Source organism: Chrysochloris asiatica, unplaced genomic scaffold, assembly GCF_000296735.1.
Source record: "Chrysochloris asiatica unplaced genomic scaffold, ChrAsi1.0 scaffold00036, whole genome shotgun sequence".
In the NCBI taxonomy this organism is placed as follows: domain Eukaryota; kingdom Metazoa; phylum Chordata; class Mammalia; order Afrosoricida; family Chrysochloridae; genus Chrysochloris; species Chrysochloris asiatica.
This window is the reverse complement of record NW_006408554.1, coordinates 11788724-11800134: the sequence shown is the minus strand read 5'-3', so window position 1 is coordinate 11800134 and position 11411 is coordinate 11788724. Positions and strand designations below refer to the sequence as shown.

General features: G+C 36.6%; 1 protein-coding gene across 1 annotated transcript in view; it reads left to right on the top strand.

Moving 5' to 3' along the window:
- Window positions 1-11411, top strand: part of CSPP1 (centrosome and spindle pole associated protein 1) — a 135244-nt gene that overhangs the window by 62281 nt on the left and 61552 nt on the right. The window contains exons 10-14 of the mRNA XM_006860038.1: window positions 81-174; window positions 1362-1419; window positions 3824-4032; window positions 6580-6701; window positions 7030-7111. Of these exons, the coding sequence (XP_006860100.1) occupies window positions 81-174; window positions 1362-1419; window positions 3824-4032; window positions 6580-6701; window positions 7030-7111 (565 nt within the window). The remainder of the gene's footprint in view (window positions 1-80; window positions 175-1361; window positions 1420-3823; window positions 4033-6579; window positions 6702-7029; window positions 7112-11411) is intronic.

Genomic DNA, 11411 nt, shown 5'->3' with positions numbered 1-11411 from the left:
TTTTTTTTTTTGGGTACTCAGGTTTCTCCAGCTGGTTATGCTCCTCCAGAATTAAGACTGCATTTTTTCCTTATATCTAGGTGGTGAGAACAGAGAACTTGTTCAGAGGAGGAAGGAGAAATATAGACTAGAACTGTTGGAACAAATGGCCGAGCATCAGAGGAACAAGAGACGGTAATGAAAGGTTTGCATTTCAAAAAACTGGTTTGAATTTAAATAACCTCTTATAAAACGCATTTGGTTAAAATTAGGTGGTGGTAGTAACTATTCTGTAGCAAAATAAGGGCTGTTCTTCCTAATATAATCTTGAATATGTAAATCACTTATTTTTCAGTTTCCACACTGTAAATCAGTCAAGGCTATAGAATAGATACGATGTTAATGTTCATTGTCTATGTCATATACAAGTAATTAATTAGGCTGTGTATATATTTAATAATAACAAGACTTCTACATTGCTTCATTAACTTCCTCAATTTTTGATGGGGAGTAGAATTTAATGTTATCTGCATTTACTGCATTATCCCGTATATAGTAACAAATATACAAATATTTTATCTTTTTGTTATCTGAATTGGTAGGCATGCAGATACTATAAAAATAATTATATAGCAAGTTCCCATGAACTTTGTATTTTCTACAAGGTTGATTGTCTTTTTTTTTTTTTTTTACCAGTGTAATCTTTCTTGTAGAAAGATTAGTGAAATAGTAATTATATTTTAAAATTAGTAATAGGAATCTTGGTTCTAGAGAATTTGAACCTATCATCTTGTAGTTTGCTGTTTTTCCTTTTATCTTAGATCAAGACAGTATCTGCTGTCAGATGTTGTTGTTGTTAAGTGCCTTGGAGGAGTTGGTCTGGACTCAAAGCGACCTGTAGAGAGGGTTTACAAGGAGCAACTGGTGGGTTTGCACTGCCAACCTTGTGGCTAGCAGTCCAGTGCCTATTCTACAGCAGCACACCAGGACATCCTGTCAGATATTAACCACCGTTAACTAATAAAAGCATTTAGTAGAAAGTATGATACTCATATCTAACTTTTTTTTTTTCAATTAAAAAAATATATGTACCCTAAAAGAAGTTTTTGTTTCACAAAGTAAAGATTTTATTTCTGTACTTGACTCTGTGTGAATTGCTTAGTCTCTGATACATTCTCAACAGTGGTTTAAAGACACATATTGTAAGTTAATTCTATGTGAATTCCTGTTTACTTTGCTCTAAATGAGAAAATTACTTAAGGCATCATTGTCAGTTAGAGAAATTATTTGTAGCTGAAGAGCTTATTGCATAGAACTTGTATATAAGTTTATTTCAATAATTGTTATTATTTTTTAATGTATAAAACTTTACTTTCATTTAGAGAAAAAGATATGGAACTTAGTGTTGCAGCTTCTGGCGCACAAGACCCTGAGAAATCGGTGAGGGTCCATGGCATCCTTTAATATATAAGTCAGTGTTTGATTAAAAAAAAAACCCAATTGTGGTGATGAGGTGGAGATGGAGGATTTTGGAGAACTGTTAAAAGTAGGCCGATTTGAATCATCATAAATGAAATTCTGTTCTTATAAAACGTTTTAAGTGCTCTTAGTTGTTCTTTGTATCTGTTTTTCATTTGTGCATTATTTTTTAGTTTGCTTTACAGCAGTTGTATATATTTTGTTCAGATGTACCATGCCATGGGAAAGTTATCTCCATTTAATTTATAGTAGAAGTTCATGTTTTTCTTGGGTGTATCTTTACCACTGTTCATATATCAGCACTATTTTTAAGGAAATGGGCAGGTTTAATTCTGTCTTTAAGCATTTCACTAATTTTCATTTAATATAAAACTAGAAAGATAATAATAACCTTATTTTTACTTTAATTTTGCAATTCTTGTCACTAAGTGGATTGAATTACTCACATCATTGCAGTTAAGTGAGGAGGAGGTAATAATTTCTTGCTTTTATTAAAATGTAGTTTTTTTGTAGTTGGATATGTATTTTTTTTTCCTTAGGAGAGCTTGATATTTGAATGATGTTTAAGAATCTTATTTTCATTAAAGTGTTCATTTTCTAAAACAATTTAGCAACTTAAAATTGTTAAACTGTAGGCAACTCTTGATCTTAGTTTACATAGACTAAGAAGATATCCTGTAACCGGGTTATCTGTATAGAAAAGTGTACTACTGTATTTGGCTCACTCCCATTGAGCTTTTGAAGCTCATAAAATAAGACTTCTACATGAAACCCGAGAATTCCTGCAAACATGGTTGGAAATGGTGTTAACATTCCAAAGCTAAATATCTTTTTGTCAGTCAATAATTTTGAAATAGATTCGACCCTCAGAAACTTCCTTTTAAGATCTTGAACTTTTTAATGAAATATGGTGGCATGCTACATCTTGGAATTATAGACGCTTCAGTGTTTGACAGATCTTATTATTTGTGAGGAAGACTGTGAGTTTCAAATTGCTTTGCAAGAATAAATAAATGAACATTAGATACTTAATAGATCATTACTATGGGTTTATTTTGGTATGCAAATATTAGAAAACAACACATAAAAGATGATCTAGAGCAGAAGTCAGAAAACTGTGGTCTGTGGCCAAATCTACGTAGTGCCTGTTTCTGTAAATAGTTTTTTTGCAGTATAGCCTCCTTTGTTGGTTTACATGCCTGTGGCTGCTTTCTAGGGACAGCAGAGTTGAATAGTTTTGAAGAGGCCTTATGGCTTTCAAAGCCTAATACAGTTACTTTTGGCCATTTATAGAAAAAGTTTGCCTGAGGCCTGTTCTAGAGACTACTTTGATAGCAGAAGTGGCAGTTAGATCAAGAAATAGCATGAAGTTGTTGTATAATAGAAAGGAGCTCTGGTAGTGTAGTGGTTACAAATCAGGCTGTGAACTGCAAGGTCAGCAGTTCGAAACTACCAGCTGTTCCACGGGAGAAAGATGATGCTTTCTGCTCCTGTAAAGATTTACAGCCTCGGAAACCCTGTACAGGGTCGCTGTGAGTCGGTTCCGACTCCACGGCACATAACAACAACAACAACAACATAATAGAAAGAGTGCTATGTTTAGAATTAATATCTGACTCTAGCCCTTACTTGATTATTTAGGTGGCTTCAAGTGGTTTACATGCTTCCCGGGAGCAACAGTTACCTCATTTGTCGTGCAAAGATTGTTGTTAAGTACCATCAAATTGTTTCTGACTCATAGTGATGACCCTTTATGGGGTTTCCAAGGAGTAGTTGGTAGGTTTGAACCACCAGCCTTATGGTTAGCAGTCCAATGCTTATCCTACAATGCCACACGAAGATTCCAAAGTAAGCATTGTTGTTCTTGTTAAGTGCCCTTGTGTCACTTCTGACTCATAGGGACCCTGTACAGGGTTTCTGAGGAGTGGCTGGGTGGGTTTGAACCACTGACCATATATAGTTAGCAGTCCAGTGCTTATTCTACAGCAGAATACCGTGAGTCCAAAGTAAGGATTTGTTGTTGTCATGTGCTATGAGTCAGTTCCGACTCATAGTGACCCTGTACAGGGTTTCTGAGGCTGTAAATCTTTACGGGAATAGAAAGCCTCATCTTTATCCCACGGAACAGCTGGTAGTTTCGAACTGCTGACCCTGAGGTTAGCAGCCTGATTTGTAACCACTGCACTACCAGAGCTCCTTATAGTAAGGACTAGAGCTCCAAAATGTATTCTAGTTGTAAAATTCTGTTATTTGGTGACTAACTTAAGTACCTGTTGGCAGTCTGGGATAGAGGGTCTCTTGAGGTTCCTTCTACTTTTACGTTTCTGATTTTATATAACAGATTTTTTTTTTCCCATCATTTTAGCCTGATAGACTAAAGCAGCTTAGTATGACACCAAGACCCACTGAAGAAACTATACCGCCCGAAAGACCCAGAATAGCTTTCCAGACACCTCTCCCTCCTTTGTGTACCTCATCTGTCCCACCCATTTCATCAGATCACCTAGTCCCATCTCAAATCGAAGATCTGCATGATGGACTCAGCAGCACCCTTGGGGAAATGGTGCCTCCCAGGTGCTTGTTTATAATGCTTTGTATTTGGGAGCTGGGTTAATAGGTTTTGAAGAATGTGCTGAAGCAGGTAAACATTATCCTTCCGAGATTTTGTACAATCAACAGCTTCTGTCAAGTAATTTCTCTTCTTTTGTTCATTATTGGTCTTTTCCCTGCTAATATAAAAGCCATGGAAATCCTTATGACATTCTTTTATTGTTCATAGATGCTTTAGGATTTTCAGAATAAGTAAATACATTTTAGTATTTAATTTTTGGTTGTATTTTGAAATATCTATTTTAAATGCCTTTAAATGTATAAAAGCTATACATTTTAACTTTGTAATTTCCACTTGGCAAACATTGTATTTTTCTTCAATTTATACAGAAAAGTTTCTTATGTGACTCGTGTGTGTGTGTGTGTGTGTGTGTGTATGATTTTAAATTGTAGCTTCTGTTTCCTTTTACTTTCTCTATGATTACTTAGCAGCGCTACATCTTACATGCCCCAAATGAAAACTGTTGAGATTTTAAACAATTTTGTGGAAAAGATTAGATTCTGTAAGTGAAAGGCATCATATTAATGGTACTCTCACTAGATTGTGTTATTTACTGTTTTTATTGTTATTGTTAAGGGCTGTCCAGTCAGTTTCAACTCTAAGCAAATTTGTATAGGGTTTCTCAGGAGCAGCTGTTGGGTATGTGCTGCTGACTGTGCTGTTAAGTCTAGTGCTTATCCTATAGAAAATTAACATTTTCCGGCTTATACTTTCTTCTTTTAGTAGGACATGGCTTTATCTTTTATTTACTACTAACAAATTGTTGGACTGTATTTACCAGGTCTTTGGTTTGTTCCTCTAATGGCTTTCCAAATAAAAAGACTAGAAGGGATTATGATTACAGAGCATGGTATGCTGGCTTTAGCACCGAATTAGGAATTGAAACACTTGCTTCGCTTTCTGGATTTTGGATAAGTCACACCTTTTGAAATTCAGTTTTCTATTTTGTAGAAGCGGAACAGTAATATTTTTTCCTGAATACAATTACAGAAGTTGTTGTGGGGATTAAATCTTATATACATATAAAATCTGTATAAAAATTAGATGTTTAATGTTAATGAGTTTAATGTTAATGAACTTTCATAGCAGTTATTCTACTGCTTTATTGATGTTTCTTTGGGGCCAGGATAGATAAGGTTATAAATGTTTAGTAACTAGTTACAGTGAAAATTATATACTACTTTAATGCCTGCTTCTTAATGTAAGTGCCATTGAGTTGCTTCTGACTCAAAGTGATCCTTTATAGGGTTTCTGAGAGCAGCTGGTGGGTTTGAACTGCTGATCTTCGTTTAGCAATCTGGTAATTATCTTACAGCGCCACACTAGGGCTCATTTATGTCTTCTTCTTAGTCCTTGAGAATTATTTTGAAATATATACCAAAAAGTAGAATCTGTTAAGAGAAATATTCTAAAATGTCACCTTTTCTCTGTGTGCTCAGCTAAAGGAATTTGCCGTTTGCTATTTTTACTATTGGAAAATATTGCATTAGTGGCAATACAGATACACGAGGAAGCTTCAAAAAGTTTATGGAAAGATGGAATTTAAAGATAATAAAATTTTTCCATGAACTTCTATTTTCCTAAGTAGTAATGAAGTGCTAAAGTAGTTGTTTTCAGAAGTTTTAGACTTATGAATACTAACAATTATGTCAAAACATTATTTCCTTTGAACTGAAAGAACAATACATTTTACACTTAAAAAATACATCCTTTTCACCAGTCAAGCTAAGCCATTTGGGACCATGCTGTGGTAGAGTTCTTTGCCTTCTCTTCATGGACCACTCTTCTCCTCCAGCTATAATGGACGCATTCTGGTAACGGCTCAAGCAGTGTTTTTTCCAGAAAGGCTTTCTGTGTTTTCCTCCCTCCTCCTCCTCTACCATTCAAAGGTCTCTGCTCTGTGTTCCTATAGCATTCTGTATCTACTTCTATTAATTTACTATACTATAAGTTGCTTTTGTTAAGTGCCTTCAAGTCAGTTTCAAGTATAGTGGGGCCCTATACAGGGTTTTCAAAGAGCAGCTTGGTTTGAACCTCCAACCTTGTGGTTAGCAGTACAGTGCCTTTCCTACAGTGCCACACCAGGACTATTCCCGTATTATTTTTGAGGGACAAAGCTATATCTATATTTATTTGGCTTTGTTGTTAAGTGCAAGTTAGTTCTAACTCACAGTAACCCTATATAGGGTTTCTAAGGATCAGCTGATGGGTTTGAACTGCTGACCTTGTGGTTTGCAGTCCAGTTCTGATCCTACAGGACCACACCAGGAGCCCTATTGGATATTAGTTTAAGCTTTTGTCTTACATAAATGTTGTACCTGTAGTTCTGAAATGTCATCCTAAGTGGTTTTTTGAGACATAATTTTTGGTGAAAGATTAGAGCAAAAAGGGTGGATTTTTCTAAAGCAGTTATTGGATTTTCAGTAGCAGTTTTGTAAAATGGTATCTTGATTTTTAAAAAGATTCACAATGAAATATGAGAAGAATTTTCTGATTTTCTTTTAATCTAGGATTGTACCTCTGCCTCCACCTCCTCTGCTGCCACCTTTGACTACTAACTACCGAACTCCTTATGATGATGCGTATTATTTTTATGGAGCCAGGAATCCGTTGGATCCCAGTCTTGCTTATTGTACGTTAACTGAAGAGTAACATTTTTTGTGTAAGGAAAAAATATCTATAAAAGAGAAAAGCACAACTCTCTTTAATTAAAATACTTATATTTATTGACTTAATACATTCCCTATTTTAAAACCTTGTATCTTCGTAGTTCATACCTGTTGCTCTAGAGTTAAATTTGTTTTGTTCTCTAGTGTTATTCTTTGTTAACTCCTAACCCAGAAGGAAATATTGATACTTTCCCTAAGGTAAAATTTTCATTATGTGCCTTTTACTACAGGGTTAAATCAAGTGTTATTCAATGGGTACCCTAAGATGAATGTTTGGTTTCTTCTTTGTAGATGGTCCAGGAATGATGGGAGTTCAGCCTGCTGCCCACGTCAGCATTCCAACTGTCACCTACCAGCCAGCTCAGCCTAGCGTGTAAGTTGTTAGTTCAAGCTATGATTTCTTTAAAAAACTGTTTGTCTTTCGAAGAAACTATATTATTCAGCTCCTTGTTTTCTTCTGTTGTTGTTAAGCGCCATTGAGTTGGTTTTGATTCTTATAGTGACCCTGTATAGGGTTTCTGAGAATTGGCTGGTGATCTTGAACCAGCTTTACAGTCCAGTGTGTTAACCTACAGCACCACACCAGGACTGCTGAACAGATGTATGTAAATTATTTTAATTTATAATGGGTAGATAACCAGTATGCTCAGAGCTTTGCTTTTGACGCAATATTTTATAGAAAGTACATTTTGCAAAAGAAGAATAATCTTATTTTTTCTCATTATAAAAATCATGCATGCAGTTGTTAACAACTATCAGTCAATTTCCTTGTGAGTTAGGAATTAACAAAGAACAACAGAAGAGCACAAAATAAATATTTTTTAACTCTAGATGAACAGGATTTAACTATGAAGTACAGCTAGGTTGTTAAATAGAATCAGAACACAAATAGATCAGAATACAAACAAACAAAAAAACTAGCTAACATCTTATTAACCCAGATGCAATCATAGTTGTATTCATGATGACATGTATACACACTCAACAAAAGTAAACACAACACATACCAAAGTAATATTATATGTATATATGATTCTGTAACATGCTTAAAAATGAGCAACCTATTATAAACATATTGGAACACATGGTGTGGCGCTATAGGATCAGCACTGAACTGCGAACCACAAAGGAGCTGCTCCTTGGAAACTCTTTATAGGGTAGCTGTGAGTTGGAACTGACTCAATGGCACTTAACAGTAGTGCTATAGTATAAGTACTGACTGCTAACCACAGGTCTGTAGTTCAAATCCACCAACTGCTCCACAGGAGAAAGATGAGGCTTTCTGCTCCTGAACAGATATACTGCTTTAGAAACCGTATATGGGGTTGCTGTAAGTCGCAGTCAACTCGATGGCAACTTGTTTATTATAAACATTCAGTTTTTATTGTAATCATTATTCCAATGTCAGTAAATGCTTAGCATCCTTTTTTTTTTTTTTTTTTTTTCTTTTCTTTCTGGTTAGGCTTTTTAAGATAATTGTGATTTACATACAATTGTAAGAAATATTACAAAGAGATCCTGAGTACCCTTTCGTCAGTTTCCACCAATGGTAACATATTGTAAAAGTATAGGGTATTGACATTGATATATTCAAGATACAGAAAAAACATTTACATCACATAGTGCCCTTTCATAGGCACTGGTAACCATTAATCTCCGTTCCTATAATGCTGTTGTTTTAAGACTGTTGCACAAATTGCACCATATGGTATGTATAACCTTTGGAACTGGCTTTTTTTTACCAGCATAATATTCTGGAGATGCATCCAGGTTGTTGCATGGCTAAAGCTTGCTCCTTCTTATTGCTGAGTAGTAGTCTCTATTGATGTACCACAATTCTACCATTTACCTGTTGCAGAATTTCTGAGTTGTTCCCAATTGTGGCTATTTTGATTATTTGAGTCATTTTTCTGTGTGCGAATGTAAGCTTTTGTTGCATTAGGATACATGCCAGGGAGTGTTCTGGTGTGGCACTGTGGGTTAATGTGTCAGACTGCAAGGTCGGTGGTTCAAGCTCACCAGCTACTCCTTGGAAACCCTATATAGGGTCACTATGGGTCGGAATTGACTCGGTGACACTTAACAATAAAACAGTAGTTGCATGTTTGTTTAGTTTTTTTGTTTGTTTGTTTGTTTTCAAGAAACTCAGTCATGGAAACTAGTATCTTCACAGCAATTATGGAAATTTAAGTATCTTTAAATCTTTGCCTGCATTTGGTTTTATCACACAGTATCTTTAGTTTCCAAGTGTTTGGCAATTTTTTTCTACTTTTCTTTCAGGTGTGTTTTATGTCTCAGGAATGGTCTGTTGGTGTATGTATTTTGGACACTTGAAAAGAGTGTATTTTTTGTTGCTACTCAGTGGAATGTGTTCTGTAAGTGTTGAGTAGAATTTTGTTGGTTGAGGTGATGGTGAGTGCTATATCTTTGCTGATTTTCTGTCTGTTGAGAGAAAGATTTTTAGAGTCTTCAACTATATTTATGAACTTATCCATTTCTTTTTGTTCTTTTAAGTTCTATCAGTTTTTGCTTCATATATTTTTAGCTCTATTATTTGGTTTAGACACATTTAAGGTCGCTTTGTTTTCTTGGCGAATTGATCCATTTATCATTGTATATGTCCCTCTCTTTCCCTGGTAATTTTGTTTGTTCTTTATTTAATGTTAGTATAGCCATTCCTGCTTTTCTTTAATTGATATTTTTACTTTCAGTCAGACTATATCATTATACTGAAGTGTGAGATTTTGTAAGCAGCATTTAATCTGACTGTTGTTATCTTTCAGTTAGTATATTTAGATTGCTTATATGCAACAGCAACAACCTGAGTCCCTACTAGTCTATTACTGAGTGAGTGGAGCAATATAACATTGCTATTGTTAAGTGCTGTTGACTCGGTTCTGACTCATAGCGACTCTGTATAGTGTTTCCAAGAAGCGGCTGGTGGGTTTGAACCATGGACTTTGAAGTTCAAGCTGACTTGTGGTCCAGTGCATTATCCCACAATGCCACACCAGGACTAGGCGGTTTGAATCCACGAGCCGTTCCTCGGGAGGAAGATGAGGCTTTCTGCTCCTGTAGAGATTTACACTCTTGGAAACCTTACACAGGGTTGCTGGGAGTCGGAAACAACTCAACAGCACATAACAACAAACTATTATTAAGAAGTCAAAATGTCACTTTGAGGATTAAGGTGCGCCTAACCATGGTATTTTTAGTTGCCTCGTATGCGTGCAAAGTCTAGTCAGTAAGTAGGAAGACCAAAGAAGAATTGATGCATTTGAATTATAATATTGGTGAAGAATATTTGGTATACTTTGTACTGCCAGAAGAATGAACAAATTGTCTTGGAAGAAGTACATCCAGAATGCCTCTCAGAAATGATGATGTCCAGGCATTGTGTTTCATGTACTTTGGACATGTTTTTAGGAAGAGACTAGTTCCTGAAGAAGGACATCATACTTGATAAAATAGAGGGTCAGGAAAAAGAGGAAGATCCTCAATGAAATGGGTCAACACAAGTGATTGCATCGATAGGCTCACACAGAACAACAGTTGTTTTTTTTATAAAGGTTTTATTGTGAATTATGTGATAGTTTACTGGAGAACATTAGCTTTAATAGTCATCCTATCATATATCGTTTCATTGCCATGGTTACAATCCCCTCTATGTACTGTCAACCAACCAAAGGATAAACCCTGCAAGCCTGCCCCGCTGGTGGTCAGCACATAGCCCCTCTCCCTCTCTGGGTCTGAAGTCCCCAGCCTCTCCATCTCTCCCCTTCATCGTCTCTGTGTCTATCTCTGGCGTCACTGCCTCTCTGGGTAGGGTCCTGCTCTCTGCTCTTCTCCCTTGATGGTCCCAGGGACCTCTACTCCTAGACTACAAAGTCAGTCACTCTCCTCATTTTGCTACAAAATGTCTACATCTCCAACCCTCACATTCAGTCCTGATAACAATTATTCACTATTGTACCACAAGAGACCTATGCCCATTTCCTTTCATCAGTCCTGCCTAGACAGATTGGATCCTACTCAGTGGAGATTGTACCTTCCTCCATGCCCTCTGTATCTAGGCTCCCTTTTGAAAGCTTGTAAGCTTCTTGCCACCTCCATTTTGGGTAGCCAGTGTCCAAGTTGCCCATCCCTGTCTACTCGGTGTATGGAGGGGATGGGGATGATTCTGCTGTAAAGATTTGTTCCCTCTTTTGAGCTACTGCATCCATAGGTGTAGGTCAAGGTCATTAAATTGTATCAGGTTACTCTTTTTTCTCTCTCCTTTCTTCTTCTAGTTGAGCTCTGATCATCCAGTCATTGAAGCCAGGTCCAGTGGGTATTATCTACAAGTGTGGATGTTCTTATCTTATGCATGTGCCCTCTCTTATCAGCTGGATGCTTCACGCTCCATTCTGGTCCTCTGTGGCTATATCACTGACTCTTAGCCCAAGAATCCACAGGTCTTACCACACTGCTGGCCAACCAGGTCTCCACCCAGATTCACAGGAGTCTACTGAATGTTGTAGGGCTTAGCTCGCACCTTCCTTGCTGTTTTTCCCTCACTTCACCTTATTGGTGATGAACATGGTCACCAATCAAGAGCGCATGTCTGCTCGTGTATTCCCATTGGGTCTCAGTCTTGGAAGAGGGTTTGCCCTGAGGGAACCTGACCACTTGCC